The 19124-nt window shown below is 41.1% G+C and overlaps 1 protein-coding gene across 1 annotated transcript in view; it reads left to right on the forward strand.

The window, feature by feature from the left end:
* The window catches only part of LOC148442449 (metastasis-associated protein MTA1-like), a gene marked incomplete at its 3' end in the record, with an annotated part of 107199 nt that overhangs the window by 39656 nt on the left and 48419 nt on the right, over positions 1-19124 (forward strand). Inside the window, exon 2 of the mRNA XM_088463932.1 lies at positions 10565-10632. Coding sequence (XP_088320058.1) covers positions 10565-10632 — 68 coding nt within the window. The remainder of the gene's footprint in view (positions 1-10564; positions 10633-19124) is intronic.

Below are 19124 nucleotides of genomic sequence, written 5' to 3' on the forward strand. Positions count from 1 at the left end.
TGGAGGGGTGATCCTCTAATTTTAGATAGATTTTGCACGTATTTTTGTTCTAATAACCGTAATATTAATCTTAGTTTTAATATAAGCAAGACCAGTGTGGATTTCCTCGCTTTAACTATCTATATCGAAGGGGATCAAATTAGAACCAGGAATTTTATTAAACCGACTGACACAAGATCGTACATTAACAGAAATAGTTAGCACCATAAGAATTGGCTTGAATCTATACCAACGGGCCAATTTAAAAGGGTTAAGCAGAACTGTTCTGATCATAATGAATTTTTCAAACCAGCTAATGAAATGAGAAATTGTTTTACATCTTGTAGATATGATGCAAAACAGCTCTCTGGAGAAGGTCACAAAACTTGATAGATCGGATTTGATCAAAAGTTCTAACAGAACCCGTTCAAAGAATGGAGATAAATTCAAATGGGCCTTTATCACCAATTTTACATCCCAACATTATTTGGTGAAAAAGGTTTTAAAAAAACATTGGAAATTGTTAAAAAGCGATCCTGTCATTGGTAGTGAATTACCAGATGCTCCAGTATGTATTTTTAGGAAAGCCCCAAATTTAAAATCTAAGTTGGTCAGTAGTTATTGTGCACTTCCCCCTAAAAAAGTAATGAATTTAACCACAGGTTTCCACAGATGTGGAATGTGTATGGGCTGTAAAAACATTCCCAATAACTTTGGAAAGAGAAAATAAGTTATAATGAATAGGAAGACATGCACTATCAAAGAATTATCACTTGTATTTCTCAAAATATTATATATGCGATAATGCTCGTGTAAGAAATCCTATATTGGCACAATGAGTCGTCCCTTAAAAGTACGAATTGGGGAGCACTTATGGAATATCCGTCGAGGACTTGAAACACATGCACTGTCACAGCACTTTAAAAATGCACATAACTGCGATATTGCACAGATAAATAATTTTTCTGGTTTAAAAAATGGTTAATAAAGGGATGCGATCTCTTAATATTGCACAGTCTTTGGCCAACCATGAAATACTTTTATTTTTTATTTTAAAACTTTAATACCCACTGGTCTGAACAAAGATTTCAAACTTAAGTGGTTTTTATAATGTAGTTAGGTTATTTTATTTATTTTAATCTTTTTTCCATTGTTCTTGCATTGTGTTTTATTTGTGCGTAGATGGCCATTTATTCTAATGTATTTGCCCTTTTTTATGATGGCTATGCAACCTCACTCTCTTCTTAAAAATGGAGCTGACTATGCTGGAACGCATATCTGGAGCTGCCGGAAGCACGTGCTCGACAAACGGAACGCATGAGATGTCGGCGGCGGATGTGCGTCATCAGAGCTTGCCGGAACGCGGAAGTACATGGACACATCCACGCGATAGAGAACAGGTTACGGATGTGTTCACACATCCACGGAGACTTCTGGTGAATTCTGGAAACACATGATTATATGTTTCAGGTGGAATATCATTCATTAATAGCGGCATTGGAATAAGATCAGGTTGGATTCTGTATGGACTGGATGTTCAATATAGGAATAGTTATCAGTTGATCTATGTCTGGAATTAAGTTTTACTTAAGTCTTGATTGAAAGCCATATAAATATAGGATCTTGCAGTCACTATCACCATATGCCTTGAGGAAGATACACATCATATGTATTGAAACGCGTTGGGGCAAAGGTGTTTTGGATATTCTTGGACCTTACCTGACAAATGGTTGGTGACTCTGGGGACGCCTGGTTCTTCACCGATATCATTAAGTGATATTTGTCTACTTTGTTTCACACTGGTAGACCATTTTGCTTGGTTAGAGTCCAATTTAAAAAATTTTCCTTGTATCTTGATTTTTGTATGTATTAAACGTTGTCACACTATTGGAGGTCTGTTTCATCCCTTATATATATATGGAATGAATATGGAAACATAAAGACCCGTGGTGTCGTAGGAGGATTAAGTGTACCCTAAGGGTGGCTATATGGAAAAACAACTGAGTGTCTACTTCATGTGGTAGACCATTATTTCTGGTAGTTAAGTCTTATCTTAATTTTCCAATCATTTCACAAGACCAATACTGTTTTTTTACACTATGAGATTGTTATTTACATTTCTTTGAGGTTCACACTTTGAAATTGAGTGGACTAAGAAAATTTTGTGGAAACGTATATTCTCTAAAAGACTTGAGCTGAGACTTCTGTTCATATAATTAGGAGCGCCTCCTGGATATATTTGGTGATATTTTGGACTTAATTAGAAGAGCTGCTATGGCTATTTGAAAATATGCGGGTTGTGCGTTTTTTTACATATTTTTGAAAACTTTACATTGCCATATTTTGGAAACAGCATGAGCTATTTAAATTAAATAAAATGTTGTATTTTTCTCAGACTACATATTTATACTTTCCATTATCGATACCTATTTAAAACCTCTATGCAATCCTGTCTATACCTTCTAAAATTGTCGCTATTTAGCGTAATGAGTCGCACAGTAAATAAAGGCTTTCAGACTTTGAGTGTGGTTCCAAAGCACAAAAAGTTATTATTCAATATAAAAAAACAGATGGTTTATACACTGTGATCTAAAGACAATTAGCGCAAATAAATCATACAGATCCAAGGTACAGTTGTTACATATGCACGCGCTCTGGGCCCAGATACCGGCATCAGCAATAGAATCCTCCAACAGCACAGCAAGAAGACTCTCGACTGGGGTCAGAAAGCGCACATATATATACACTTACAGGGATAGGCAATACAATAGAACAGATTGGCATGATTCCATTGGCTCTTCTTAAAGGTGCTTCTGTTACAGGATAGTTCATAGGTCAATTCGAATGGACACAAACAGCCTCTAACAACGCTTTTGTGTCCCTTTTCCCGCTGCATGCTAATCTAAGATAACATTACATAGTACATTTTAATGTTTTAACTCTCTATAGTCCATAGTTTGCAGACGCATGTTGCGATCTTCTCACCGATGATACCTGAAATCTGTTGAGACACAGTGGATCAGTACAACACAAAACACTGTCTGCTTACCATGTACTAAACCTTAGATCTCAAATAACCTTTATTACACAACATTAATAATTACTGATTAAACCTTGAATATTACACGTTAATGCTAGGGAACCTTTTATGTAAGTGTGCAGTGTGTAAGTATTGGGGAATTGAGAAAAGACGCTAGTTAGCGCTGTGCGACTGTGTTTTGTGGAGTACACCATGGTTCGTGTTTTGCAGGGTTAATCATTTTATATGTTTTAATGACTGTATTTACATGGTGAGATCTTAACTTCTTTGTATTGCGTTGGAATCGCACGACGCTAAATAGCGTTGCCGTATGTACTTATAATGGCGAGTTTCACTAAAATGGCGCTGGGCGGCCAGTCGCAAAATGGCATCTCGTTGCCATTCGCAAAATGGCGTCGCCCCGATTTAATTTCAGACCGATCCTTTCTCTGCCAATTATCCTTCTTCGACACCATATACCAAATTTGAACATAATCTGAGCTGGTGAGGTAAAATTTTTACAAAAAGTGTGTTGATTTGACAACAGTTGGCCCAACAGTTTTAAAGGTCTTCCACCACGCTTAGTATTGGCTACTTTTTAACACATTTAATTAAAAAAATCAAATATAATCTGGCAATATACTGCATGATAATTGTGCCTACCAACCGATTTGATGGCTAGTTGAAACAAGCATAGTTCAGTGTATGGATCTGAACGATGATTGTTCACAGCTTAAAAATAGATGAAAAAATTTTCTTAATTCTTTTGGTTCGGTTTTCACTACTGGGGAATTCAATTGTTTTATCACTGTTTTTTTTTTTCCCGTGATAAACATGTGTTTAGGTGTGATAAAATTTAGTCGCTATTCAATTTAACATTTTTTGGTCGTGAAAATTGTGATTTATCATGTCTAAATTTCAGCCTATCTGTAACATGGCCAGGGATATTCAATTGTAAATTTAGGCGTGATAAAAAATAATGGTCGACCTATTTTTCACTTTATCACCTGTCAGTTCTCACCACCCCTAGAGGGTGTGAGTTTGAATAAAAATTTATTTTAATATTCAAATTTTATTAATAATTAACTGGTATGGTATTTTTAAGAGTGAATATCATTGATTTTAATAAAATATTTCAATAAAATTAGTTTTTGTAGGGACAGGGAAAAAAATAAGCTGAGTGGGAAGGTGATCAGGATGTAGCCGATAGGTTGGGTATGAAATCCCGGCTGTCGTGATGCCGCTGGTCAGAATACAGACAGCAGCATCCCGACACCCATAAGGAATAAAGGTCTAACCCTTCCCCTAGTGCTTAACCCTAACCTCCCCCTAGAACCCCAATACTTAACTTCGGGATGATGCAGTACCCCTTATACAGTGCCCCTCATGCAATGCAACCTTATACAGTACCCCCAGTAGTGGTCTCTCTATGTAGTACCTTATAGTGTGCCCCCAGTAGTGGTCCCCCCTATGCAATGCCCCTTATAGAGCGCCCCCATTAGAGGTCCTTCCTATGCAGTGTCTCCATTAGTGCCCCTTATAGAGTGCCCCCAGTAGTGTTGCCCCCCATATGTATTGCCCCTTAGAGTGCCCCCATAAGTGGTCCCCCATGCCCCTTTACAAATAGACAAAAATAAATACTTGCCTTACTCTCCGCTCCTGCACCAGACGCCGTCGTCTGCACCTCTGTCCTCCCACGTCTCTTCACCCACGGAGGGAGCCGGAAGGCTGAGCTCTGGAGTGAGCTACAGCCTGGCTGCGGCCTTGGGTGCTTAGCTGCTAAAACAAACACAACGCCACGTCGGCGCCGTTTGCTTTACTGTGAAGTGCAGATCACACTATTATTGGCTGCTCTACTCACTAGCTACATGGACCGTGGCCGGAGCGGCATTCCCGCTGCCCTATCCCCCTTAATTAAGCCTAGTTACACCCCCCCCCCTGTAATAAGATCTTACCTGGATTCAATACAGCAGCCCAGTCTTCAGTGCAGCTAGAGGCAGCCAGAGGAATGCTGGGTCTGGGCGCGCAGAAAAGCTCATCACCGCCCACCTGTTTTACACGCCCACAAGAAAGTGAAAGTAAAAGAATTGAATTGCGACCTAACCAGCAGGTTGGCCAGCTGCGATGACTGCAAACAAATAGAGCAGTGAAATAGCACGCCCCAAAAAAAACAATCGAATTCCCCCCCTAGAATTGTATACGTCAGTGGTTCTCAAACTCTGTCCTCAGGACCCCACACAATTCATATTTTCCAGGTTACCCAGCAGGTGCACAGGTGTATTCATTCCTCACTGACATATTTTAAAAGATCCACAGCTGGAACTAATTATTTCAGGTGTGATTCTGTGAGGAGACCTGCAAAACATGCACTGTTTGGGGTACTGAGGACGGAGTTTGAGAACCTGTGGTATACATGATACAGTTGTAATATATGTACTTCCACATAGCACTGTTTACAGAATTTCCTTAAAGGGAACTTTTTGTTACAATGTATAATAAGGAAGACCTACCTGTACATTTTGCAATTACCAAACCAATCCGTTTGTTACTGGCGGACCGTGTTGATAATGAACTAGTGAATGGACGCGACCAATCGGTGATGATTGGACGGTCATGAGAAATCTTCCAAAATGCCCGACTGATCCGATCATTGGTTGGTCGCATCTGGCAATGTATGCACTGCTGCAGCCGAACGCTCAACATTTCCCCTGTTCCTACACAGGGGCGGAACGGGGAAATGTCTCCTTCCCAGGTGAGGAAACCAGATATTATGTGGCCATACACTGTGACATACCTAATGGGTTTAGGCTGTCATATAAAATGTCTGTAGGTCTGATAATGTATGCCCAGCATAAGCATTGCATCATACAATATCTCAGGCCACAGGCAAGATTTGAGATAGAAAGACCTGTTGGGGCATATTCAATTTGGCACGGGGAAAATCTCTAGTTTTCAAATCCGAAGCTATTCAATTATTCAGCATTTTTCCTCCTGTACGGTAAAGCCTGGGCTAACGTGCATGAAACCCCAGAGGCTGCAATTAATGTGGATTCTTCCTCGCAGCTGCTGAGGCTGCAAGGAAAAGTGAGCGTTATGCAGTGCCCCTTATTCTGAATAGGCCTGGGCTGTCCATTAACAGCAGGTTATTTGATGAGCCCTGTTTCTCCCAGTACCATTTGGCCATTATAAGAAGTTATAGCCAGATGGCTAGCCTTTTTAACAGGTTATTATTTTAAATACATTTCTTTCATTTTTAATCGCTTAGGGTTTTATAATTTGAAGTTTTAAAAATAGTTATATTTTAATTGTCTCACTGCTTGAAATTGTGTGTCTCCATGTAGAATACTTATCTTTTCTGAGACTACCTATGTTGATCTTGGGAGCACCTCCAGAATTAATTAGATACTTAATATCAAGTATGCATTGTTACATAGTTACACTATGGGGTCTATTCAGCAATGAGTTTCCGCATTTAAAAAAAAAAAACTAAATATAATTTCCGCATTTTGTAGGAATTTTCACTCTTAAGCAAAGCAAAAAGCGTTGAATTACTCAATCTTTACTTTATATAACGCCATCTCAGAATGGCGTTATATGAAGAAAATCCTTAATTATCCCGAAAGTTGCAGGGACAGAGGAAAATTTTTCCATAAGTCCCCTGCAGGTTCTTAAAACTCTCTCCTCCCCAGTCTCTGTCCCTGCTTTGCGGTGACCGCTGACTGTAAGTCAATCTCGTTCGGTCTAAATTGAAATGTGTAGACAGGCTTTATATTATTATGTATACATTTATATTTATGTGCTTTTGTATTTAAAATGGTTTGCTCCAAACTATCCAAAGCAGGATTTTAAATGGGGTTAACCGCTTTACGCAGCTAAACCCTGTCCTTTTTGCCGTGTAAAATACTCTTGGGCGTCTGATGGGAGGACCAATTCAATTGCACTGATAGATGCACATTAGTTAGCCTATCGCTAACAATTAAATTCCCTGGGGGTGATTCAGTTCTTTTACTGGGCTAACGGGCGCCCGACTAAGCAATTTAATTGTTGCTCCGTTTGGACAAAAATGTGTCTTCCTGCGGCTTTATGCGCCCAAACGGAGCAACAATTGAATTGCTTTGTCAGGCGCCTATTAGTTAAGGTGCCTGATAGAAGAATTGAATCTCCTCCAAAATGTCCCAATAGCTAGGTGAAAGCCAGATTAAAGATAACTGCGGCAATGATGTTGTGTACAGAGCTCCGAATAGCCACCGATTATTGTAATAGAGAATGCTATGACCGTCTTTTGAAGGAACAATTTCCAGATAGGTGGACAGCAGAATAAAATCCTTCTAAAGCTGAGTACACATCATAGTGTTCCCGCCAGGATTTGGGGCGGGCTTGGCGCACAGGTGCAGGGGCAGTAGCATGCGCCCGAAAAGGGGGCGCAGCCGGTGAAGGGGGCGTGGACAGTTGTGGATGGTGCGGCCCCGCCGACATTCATATGGGCGGGTGCCTCGACTCCCTGCTAAAACAGCCTAGCGTGAACACTACATCAGACAATTGGCAAACGATGCAATAGTCATCCAGATTTCCCTTGAACTCCCAGACAAACTATCTAGTGCAATCTTACCAAATATTGTGCAACACTGTGCAATTTTCCAAATGATATATCGTGCGTCGTTCAGACTATGCAGTGCCCCTTATTCTGTGTGCCCCCAGTTGTGGTCCCCATTATGTAGTGCCCCTTACATATACACATACAACAATAAAAAAACGAATACCTGAATCCCCGCTCCTGCGCTTGCCAACTTCCGCTCATCCATCCTTCCGGCACGCTCGGCAATATGGGAGAGATGTCGTTACTTCTCTCCATCACCCACTGCGGGAGCCGGAAAATGGAGCTCATGAGTGAGTCTGTCTGACTCTCATTGGCTGCTAAAACAAACACACCGCCGCCGGGTAGTACAAGTGTACTACCCGGCGGTGGTGTGTTTCTTTTACTGTGTAGTGCGGACCTCACTCACTGCGGTCCGCACTACACTAACTGAATGACTGAAACAAACATGGACACACACACACACACGGTCTGGTAGCACCCAGGGTACGAGTCCCGGCCACCCCACCACCACCACCCCTCAGTTACGCCACTGTCCCCAGGTCATGGCCCCTTTCCCTCTGGAAGCCCATTTCAGCCAGATTAAAAGCAAAGACCTGAGGCACTACTACTAGTCTCTTCCCAAACTTGCATAAGCCAGGGTGTAAAAAAAGGCAGAGACTTTCTGTCGCTGGCAGGTGCTTGATGCATGCCACATGCTGGATTGGTTTAAAGAGATGGGCTGGATTCCACCTGCTGTACTGTGTATATTGTACTAAATATAAGTAGCTTACTGAGCTCCATGAAAGTGTGTAATATCGGAACTTCTGAAGAACCTGTGTGCTGTGCATTTCCAATACCTTCAATTGTAAATACTGTGCTTTTTAAGTTCTTTTATTGGCGTTAATAACACAGTTGCTGTCATGTTTGTAACCTGTGATCACAGATGAGCATAAATGTTTATGCTGCAGGATGAACTCTTGGCCAACTATTTATAGATGAGAGGCAATTGTATAATGCTGCAAAATGCTGTGGCAGCCCTTTTGGTTTAAGCTGGGTACACACTAAACAATGTGTGAACCCAGTGATGCGACACACAACCCGACTGGTGACATTTCGGGCAGTCCGTAAACAGTGGGTGCCCCCACATAGCGCTGCATGGGACCATCAGCCGCATAGCCTGATCTTACATGCTGCACATAAGTTCAGGTGATGAGGCTGGCAACCGCACAGGAGCGTGCACTACACTATGTACTGCTTACACACTACACCTTTTAACGATTTGTCGTTTCGATGTGTCTGAATCGGCCAAATTGTTAAAGATATTGTGTAGTGTTCAGGGTCCTTCAGAGTTCTAACCCCTCTGTACAATTGAGACCATCTCACTTCTCTGTTTGACAGTTGGTGTCACGGGTTTAAGTTTTTATTTAAGAGGGCAGTGCTTTTAATGGCAAAACAAGTGCTGTTTTGCTGGAACCAGTCAGAATGTTGGCAGGTTCTGAATGCCGACATGAACAGAAGGTCAACAAAAAAATGTTGATATTAACAAGTGTCAACACCAGAAAGTTTGATAGTACACTTGTGTTTATGGTTTGGGTTAGGCAAAAATATGCAAAAAAACTGTTGACCTTCAGGTGTCGACATTATGAACATGTAGACATTTTAACCATATTATAATAAACCTTACACTCTGAAGAACCATCCTTTCTCCTACTTGATGTACAAAACATTACGAGCAAAAGATTACAATTTTTGAATGATCAGTTCATAAGACCCTCTTCCGTTCTTCAGTAGTCCCATTAGGGGTGATTCATGGGCCAGACGAGCCTTTTTTTTTTTTTTTAAATTCTTCTAATGGTGAGTTAGCACCTTTGTAACATTTTGTGTTATTCACTTTACTTGAATTGCTTAAATTTCAATGAAAACTGGCAAAATGGAGGTTTTGAAAAATATTTTGACTGTTAGTGTATGTACTTCAATTGCTCATCTGGTATACTGTTTAGGCAGAGGTGATGGCTGCTGGGATGCAGTTATTGCAGTTGACTGGTTTACTGTAGGTTTTGGAATGTATTATGGTATCTATGTAGATTAAGTGATGCAGAGATTGTACTTGTGTGCATCTGATGTTTGTGGTAAATTCAATGTTGAGCTTGGTGTTTCTTGAGTGGTTGGTGAATATGATAAGGTCTTCTGTACTTCCTTGGTAGATGCATAGTATATCACCTGTGCATCTGTGCCAAGCTACTGTGCTTAATCTTCCAGGTGTAAGGCTGTTGAATAATAAGTTGTCCTATTCGTTTCACCGTGTAGAGATTTGTATGGGTCGTTGCAAAGTTTGCCATCGCTGTTCATTTTATTCTGTATTGTGTAAGTAATTTTCAAACCAAAGAAAGCTCTGTTTCAGGATTAAGGGGGAATATATCAAGCCTTTTAAACAGTGGAGACATTGCTAATAGGAACCAATCTGCTTGTGCCTATCCTTTTATAGAGCGTACTTAATAAATGCTAGCTAGAAGCTGATTGGTTGCTTGGGGTTACTACTCCACTCTGAAGGCTTACTACATCATCCCTCATGTCCTTACTTGTTAGATGAAGTTTATTTGAAATCTTGGCACTTGGGAGGTGAGGAAATGTCTATTCTTTAGGCAGCTGAACCCTTGGTCTGCTCTTAGGAGTGTGTGCTGTATTTGGTAATGCCAATCACCCAAGCATGTAGTGAAACCTCAGTCATAGCACTGCCAGAATCTCTGGCAAATACAAAAGTATAAGCTTTTTCTTCAGCAATAGCACAGCTGGTATTAACACAGTGCATGGAGGCTTTGACTGCCAGGAACCACTTGTAATGGTTTCCATTAGCCATTGCAGAGAGGACAGTCATTCTCAAAAAAGATTGGGGAGGAAATTATCCAGTTAGTAGGTTTTAACTTTATTTTAATATGAATTTGTACAGTCCTGATAGGCAAACACTAATGTATGTTGCCTTTGTTTTTCAGACTATGTCTACTTTGAAAACTCTTCTAGCAACCCTTACTTAATAAGAAGAATAGAAGAACTTAACAAGGTATGCTTTTGGATTTGACCGATATTCACATGACTGTAAATTGGCAATTCTATCATTTATAACTTGCCACTTTTTTCTGTGCCTGAATAAATGAGTATAATATGCTGGCAAACTGACATGCAAGGTTTGTAGCTACTTAGCAACCTTTATGCTATGTCGTAGCAGAAATTTAAACGTACAAAATCCGTTATACTTTGTGTTCAATAATGTTTTCAACTGATGTTTGAATGCTATTTCCTCCTTTTTGTTTCCATATTGCGGTTACCACTTTTGTGTTTCTTAACTATATTGTTAGACGTACCATTCGTACATATGTCAGAACTCCTTTTTTTTGGTTACCACTATTGATCCTGTGGAGCGTGCCCCTCTGCATTAGGAAACAAACATGATGGGTACTTTAAAGATCCTGTGAAATTTATTTTCAGTTCACATGGCACAAGATGTTTAAAGTATATTTGACCATCTACCATAGATGTAGAAATGGGTTTGCCTGATGTCATTGCTTGAGTTGGGATGTTCCTCGCTGCCACTGGATCACAAATAGCCATTTAAAAAAAGTAATGGGCACTGCAGAGTGTTGTCTCGGTCTGGAGATGATCAAGGTTGTGGGCCACTGTCATCTTAATGTCCTAGCGGAGCACTCACTAGTTGAATGACAGTATGGTGGCAGGATAATGTTGGTTAAGGCGCACATCCACTTGCCAATTTCTATGAGCGATTGAATGATCGCTCATAGAAATTATTATTAAATTATTATTCAATCGCTCATGAATCAGGCACATTAATGTCAGTAACGACCAGCGAAGCGCGCTCCCGCTGGTCATTTCGACATCAATCATCGCCCGAACATGCTGGTCAACCTGACTATAACGTCAGGTTGAGCATGTTGGGGGATGATTGATGTGCCTACACTGAACGACTGATCGTTCAGTGTAGGCACAGCACAGACTGTGAAACGACTACACGATTACAATGTCGTAATTGTGCAGTCGTTTCAAAGTCTGCTAGTGGATGTGCCCCTTTATGCTTGTGTGTAGATCAGTTTGGGGGTGTTTCATATAGAATAAGTGCATGTCTGCACCTACTCTTGCATCAATATTCCAAAATGCAATAATTATTTAAATTCAGAAAATTTTAGAATGAGCACGTGCAAGGTTATTCTTTTATTGGAGGACACACAGCCATTTACTAGCAAAATAGACTTGAGCATAAAATTTCATTGCAAAATAAAAATGCCCACTAAGTCTGTTCTTTTATTTGTGCATTGTTCTTTGGATTGATTGCCCTTGCCTTTTTGAGTTTTTCATTTTAGAATTTTTTTTAAAGCATTTATGAAATCAATATATTGATATTATCGAATGATTCTGTCTCTTCCCTTCTATGCGCTCGCAAGCGGGTCGATGGTGGCCCAGTGCGCATGCGCAAGACTGAGCCTGCTCCGTCGTGCGCATGTGCGAGACCCGGATAGCGACTGGGTCTCGTACCAAAGGGGGCGTGCTGTCAATGTTGAGTGACAACACGCCCCCTTTGGTGGGCGGGCCGGGGGAGTAGCTGCCCAAACGGAGGCGTTCCCATGTGAACACCTTAGTTTGGGGGCGGCCCCACTGACATCACGAGTGATGTCAGTGGGAGAGATTTCGGCTCTGTGAGAGCCTAAATCTCTCTGGGGCTTGCGGCAATGAGACCCTACCACAAGGGTCTCGTTGCAAGCCCAATGGTCGCGATGGTCTTGACCATCGCGACCATCTTCCTGGCCGCTCGCTATAGCTATGGGTGGTCACCCACAGCTAAGCGAGCAGCCAGGAGGCCGCTCTAAAAAACAAGAAGGCCGGCCCTGATTCAGAGCGAGCGCTCTGTCAGAGCGTCCGGCTCTGAATCAGGGCCTCTGTTCCCTTCTCCTCCTTGTTTACATTGTATCCCTACGTTATCTTGATTGAGTGCTGCATAATTTAACATTTCAGTGTACTTGTGTAATAATAATTTTTATTAGAATATATATGTGTGTGTGTGTGTGTATGTGTGTGTATATATATATATAATATATATTTATTATAGTGTGTGTGTGTGTGTGTGTGTGTGTGTGTGTGTGTGTGTGTAAAGTGATTTTGGTTTTAAGCTGGCTACACACTGATGGATATATCACTCGATCCATTGAATGGGTGAATATCTATGGTGCATCTGCTGGTATGTACAGACCTATCTTACATGATAGGTCGGCTGCTTTGCACGTCATCTAGTGGGCGGCCCACTCCATCACTTCTGACTGTGCCAGGATTTGTCACGCGGAGGCGGCTCCAATCCTGCATCCTCTGTCCCCGTGAACAAGCATAACCCCCCCTCCCGGCCTGGTCTGCCCAGCTGTCATTTACATGTTGCAGCTGCGGATCCCCAACCCCCCGCCGGGTCTACCTGTCTGGTCTGCTGGCAGGAGCTGGGATGGAAAATGTGGTTTCGGGCAGGAGCTGGTCACAGGGGACTCAAGACTCTGGACACTGACCTGGGGCCAGTGAGGAGACAGTACAAGCTGCAGTATAAAGAAAAAAATATATAATATCTGTCTGTCTGCAAACATGTCCAAAATGCACCTCATAATTATCAAATATATGCTTCAATAGACTTGGGCTGCTGTTTACTAACATAATAATTCTTGCTGTGATATATATAATTCATTGGTTTGTTTGTCTGTCCGGTTATGCACCCTGACACCCCTGTACTGATTGGGATGAAACCAACATGAGGTGGTCCAGTTGGATCCTGGCCGGGTTTTAGGAGGGTTATGCTGGGTACACACTTAAAGATTTTCTGTCCAACCATCCAACTAGTTGATTGGTTGGAATGAAAATCTGGTAACGTATGGGAGTAAATGATGATCAGCAATTTGCTCCTAAATGCCAGAAAACAGATATAAATGGTCATTCAGACAAGATATATGGACTAGAAAAGTATCCTGTTATTTTGCAGATACTATGGCATGTTTTCCATCAAGGACAGACTTCACTGATTGTGGCATAGATGTGAATGATTGAGTGAATCACTATACTCCAGGTTGTAGCTATCTGGTCGGTGATTCCCTGGGCGAAGAAATATAAGCTGAAGGTCACGTCTGATGTGGAACCCTTTTGACTGCGATCTAAGGATTGTTTCCTTATATGCTTAACATACAAGTATGTCTATGGTACGCGCATATGAATATATATACATTTAATTCATGGTATTTTTAACTACTACACTATCAGGCACTTGTCCTTGTTCCCCCCTTTTGTTCCTAGATTATCCGGCCTACCGATTGGCATTTTCAAGGACTAAGCTGCCACCTGGTTGCTAAAAAGCAGTGTAGTAACACATATTGCTAGAAGGAGGAAAAAGACTTCCAGTAGTACCACCTACCATTGAGACTGAACAATTTAAGGAGCAGCGCCACAGATCTATTCTATTTTTGTCATATATATATATATATATTGCAATTCAGCAGGATTCACTCACCAGGACTTCTTATTGTAGAAAAAGATAGTCTCACTTTATTAGTTCACATAAATAGTATCATAGTCGACGTTTTGACCGTCAGAACGCGGCCTTTTTCATGACACCACCCGTGTAGAGGATAAAAGCAAGCACACAACTCTAGCCCCAACTGAGCTCCCTAAAGTACCATTGTCAATTATTCAATAAGCTAACTCCTCCCATAGGCTCCCCCGGGACCGGAAGTGAAGTACATATCGAGGAAAACTTATCTAAATATCACAACTATCATGTTACTCATTCTCCCATACAACCTCCTGGTGATCGTCATACCATCTTAGACTTAGTTATCTTACTAGGGTGTACAATCCATCCTACCTTACACCACCTTGGTAAGGGATCACATCTCCGACGTGTGTGTCAGGCACCCTGAAGTCCCGCGTTTTGCAGTGGAGGTCTGTTGCGCGTCACTTTCGGAGCACAAAATAACGACCCCGGGTCAAACATACAGCTATCAGTTAGTTCCTATCTTTTTCTACAATAAGAAGTCCTGGTGAGTGAATCCTGCTGAATCGCAAATTTATAAATATGGATTTGGTGCTAAAGGAGTACCAATGGATTGTCACCCCAGGCAAAGCCTGATGTTTGCAACAGCGTGTTCTGGTTGCTACTTTGTATATTATAAGGGAGGACATATGTATGTGCTTCCTTCACCAAACACCCTGACCATTTCGTAACAGTGCTTCTACCTCCGGAGTCCGGAATATAGCATAATATTGAATTTATTGCTGTTTTGGAGTATGTTTCTACCCATAAAGCGGATTTGTCTGTTTTTTACAGAAGAATATAAAGTGAATACGTACGTGTGTGTGTGTGTGTGTGTGTGTGTGTGTGTGTGTGTGTGTGTGTGTGTTTCCTCATTTTTTTTTTTTTTTTTTTTTTCATTTTATTTGTGTGTTTTTATGTTGTTGTTTGTTTTTTTATATAGATTCTGGGATTAATTATAGGCTATTTGTTACAGATTCTAAGTGGTTTTGAATTTAACACTTATAATGTCAGCCAGCCAGAGTTTCTTGGGTGATGCACAACTCAGTGACGCAGAGAATGCACAAGTCACCCTCACAGACGATGATGCGGCTAGAGTCCTGTTTGAATAGCTGGAGTTTGATACTCTACCTACACAGACACCCACAGAGATTTATAACAAATTGAGCAGATTAAGAAAGCAGGAGATTGATTTGATGCTACACGGACAATTTTTGTCCGAATATTATAGAACTAGACATATACCCAGGGGGTTTAGGATCAGTAATGTGCCCACCATCGGTTGCAGAAATCCAAGTTTCTGCAGCCGATGGTGTGGGATCCTTAATAAATGCTCCCTAGATCTGCTGCTTTTGGTAATAGAAGAGGTGGGTGTAGACTTGAACAGGACACGAAGGGAGATTTCCTCATTTGATAAAGAGTTTGGCAGTTTACTGAGTGGTGACAACACTGAGCCCTGACTGGAGAAATTAAATATTCAAGTAGAGAAATATAAAGCAGATAATGTGGCATTCAAAAGGAAAAAACTAGAAACGGTAGAATAAGATTATAAAAATCATACTGTTTACCGTTGGCCATCGGGTGATGGTAACACAGGTCGGTCAGCCTATAGAGGACGTTATAGACTCCCTAATAGGGAGTTGAGATTAGACACTACCACATCGAAATCAACTTCAGAATCCGAAAGTACTGATGCCAGACCTCCATTGGGTGATTTTTTTTTTAGGGATGGCCACAAGGTAGCAGATCACTATCCCCGGAAAAAACACTGAAGGCCGCACCTGAGGGTGGGTAAACAAAAGAGGTCATCCGCGCAGCAGACTGGGAACGAGACATTAATATTTAATCTATCAACACGGAATCTCAGTGCAGCAGAGATGTCCCTTCTCTCCAGGGGCCTCAGTTTTGTCCCAACATTTAATTTTGACAGCTTCAACTGATCTATTGACCGCTATAAAATGGGGAAGAAACTGAGGCTCAAGGAGTGTTTTTCAGAAGAACAAAATAAAACTTCGACAGCAGTAAGCAGATTTAAGAAGCCTAGTTGTTTTGACCCCGTCCTCTAATAACCCAAGCATCAAAACGTTCCTGGGAATGGTTAATGCTGGGGTTAAGGAGGGCACTGCTAAACAAAAAACATTTGATAACCTAAAGCAGAAAGATCTACTCTGAGAGCTCTACGTGATGACCATTCAGTGGTGATCCGTAGAGCAGATAAAGGGGGAGCTGTTGTGCTCCAGGATGCTACTAAGTATGATCTGGAAATTAGAAGGCAGTTAAGTGATAGAGATACCATGAAAAGGTGCCCTTTAACCCTATGCCCAGGTTCAAGAAAAAGGTTGATGCGTTGATTGAACTGGGGCTCGTTGAAAGGTGGATAAATGATACATGTATCAGAATTCCCGATAGTCCCGATTATTATATACCCTCCCGAAGGTACACAAGACACTTGAGGATCGCCCCGGGTGACCGATGATAACAGCCTGGGGGTCTGGCCTCCAGCAGAATTAATTGATCATTATCTGCAGGAATACGTGATACAGTGTGAAAGCTATGTAAGAAACACCAGCAGGGAATAAGTTCACTTAAAGATCTACCAGCAGAGCACTGTCTGTTGGCTACCTTGGATGTGAGCTCCCTCTACACCATCATCCCACTCGATGGTGGTGTAGAGGCAGTCCGGCAAGGTATGCTTACTGGACCACCAACTGAATTTTTACTTACATTATTACGCACAGTGTTAGAGTGTAACGACTGTTTATATGGTAGTGATTTTTTATATACAAAAATCTGGGACAGCAATGGGGTGTAACATGGCCCCGGTGTACGCAAATTTGTATATGGATGAATATGAACAAAACCATATTTTGTCAAAATATCGAGAACAAATATTATACTACCATCGATTTATCAACTTTTTTTTTAATGTGGCGGAGTGACGTTAAATCCTTCCAGCTCATGGCTGAAAATTTGAATAGCATCGATAGCCCGGTGCGTTTTACCTCTGCAATTGATGGTTATCATATGAACTTCCTTGATGTGGTGTTTAAAAAGGGTGGAAAATTGGCTTACACATTATATTGTAAGCCAATTGACAGAAATACGACCCTGTTAGCAACCAGTCACCATCCAGATGCCTTAAAAAACAACTTGCCAATAGCACAATTCATGAGGGTCCTCAGAAATAACTCTGAAAGTGACCTTGTGAAAATACAACTGAAGGAGATTGGGCAGCGGTTTCAAACGCGTGGATACAGTAAAAAGATCATAGATAAAAGCCTAACCAGGGCACGTGACTTATTCAATTGGACCAGAAAACCTACACCCCTATCTACCCAAGAGGATAGGCTTATACTAAGTGTCCAGGGAGACACAGGATTAAGGGCGGTTCAAAGGTCCGTTAAAAAGCACTGGTCGCTCCTCAGCACAGATACAAGCCTGGGCAAGGTTGGGAAAAGACCACCACTGAGTATACGGAGAGGAGCTAATCTAAAAGATCTTCTATATAGCAGATATTTCTCGAATACACAAGAACCTTCTGGAAATTGGTTATCCATGAAGAAAGGATGCTTTTGCTGCACTATGTGCAGGGCACTGCTGGTCGGGAGTTCGTTTCCACATCCACAGAGTGGGAGACGCATTCAGCAAGAACATCGGATGTCGTGCCAAATAGACCACTTGATATACATTTTGTTATGCCCATTTGAGCTAATGTATGTCGACAAGACGAGTAGAACTTTTCGAGAACGTATGACCCAACACAGGTCAGATATCAAGCTTGCCTATGAAAGAGGTAGTACCAATAAGCCGGTGGCGGCGCACTTTTTACAACTGGAACATCAAATTTCTACAATAAAATATATGATGATTGATTGGGTCTCCCCTCTAAGGAGGGGAGGTGATGGAGACCGCCTGTTGACAAAATAATCCAAATGGATACACCAATTGGACACGGTGACCCCACGGGGACTCAACGAGCACAATTATTTACACCATTTTCTATAAATTGGAGAGTTGCCATCTCTAAAGTTACTAGATTAAAAAAAATGCGCATATATATGTATATATGTGTGTATGTATGTATGTATGTATGTATGTGTATATATATATATATATATATATATATGTATATAAATAGTAATCAGAAGGAGGCACTCTGCAGACTTTCATCAGAATAAAACTAAGTCCTTTATTCCATTCCTACGGCGTTTCGGGGTTACCCCCCGTCTTCAGGGACAAGCAATACTGTATTGCTTGTCCCTGAAGACGGGGGGTAACCCGAAACGCCGTAGGAATGGAATAAAGGACTTAGTTTTATTCTGATGAAAGTCTGCAGAGTGCCTCCTTCTGATTACTATTTATACAAGGGTTTCATTTCCCTGGATGTGCACCGCAGCAGGTCAATAATCATTAACCCTTGGAGTGCCGGGCTTATTGGACTATATATATGTATATATATGTGTGTATGTATGTGTGTATGTGTGTATATATATATATATATATATATATATATATATTATACACACACACACACACACACACACACACACACACACATACACACACACTTACAGAACAGGGCTCCCCTTAGTAGAAGGAGGCGGCACTCATCCGGACTTGTATTAAAGCAAAAAGTGCATATTTATTTAGCCGACGTTTTGATGACAAGGCCTTTCCAGCCTTGAAACGTCGGCTAAATAAATGAAATACATGAAATACATGAAAATACATGAAATATAAATATAAATAATATTTTATTTATTTTGCACATATTTTTTTGGATGTACAGTCAGGTGCATAAATATTGGGACATTGACAGAATTTTCATATTTTGGCCTCTATTCACCACCACAATGGCTTTGAAATGAAACAAACAAGATGCGCTTTAACTGCAGACTTTCAGATTTAATTTGAGGGTAATTACATCCAAATCAGGTGAACGGTGTAGGAATTACAACGGTTTCTATATGTGCCTCCCACTTTATAAG

The sequence above is a fragment of the Taudactylus pleione genome, unplaced genomic scaffold (assembly GCF_031769625.1).
Source record: "Taudactylus pleione unplaced genomic scaffold, aTauple2 ptg001508l, whole genome shotgun sequence".
Lineage (NCBI taxonomy): Eukaryota > Metazoa > Chordata > Amphibia > Anura > Myobatrachidae > Taudactylus > Taudactylus pleione.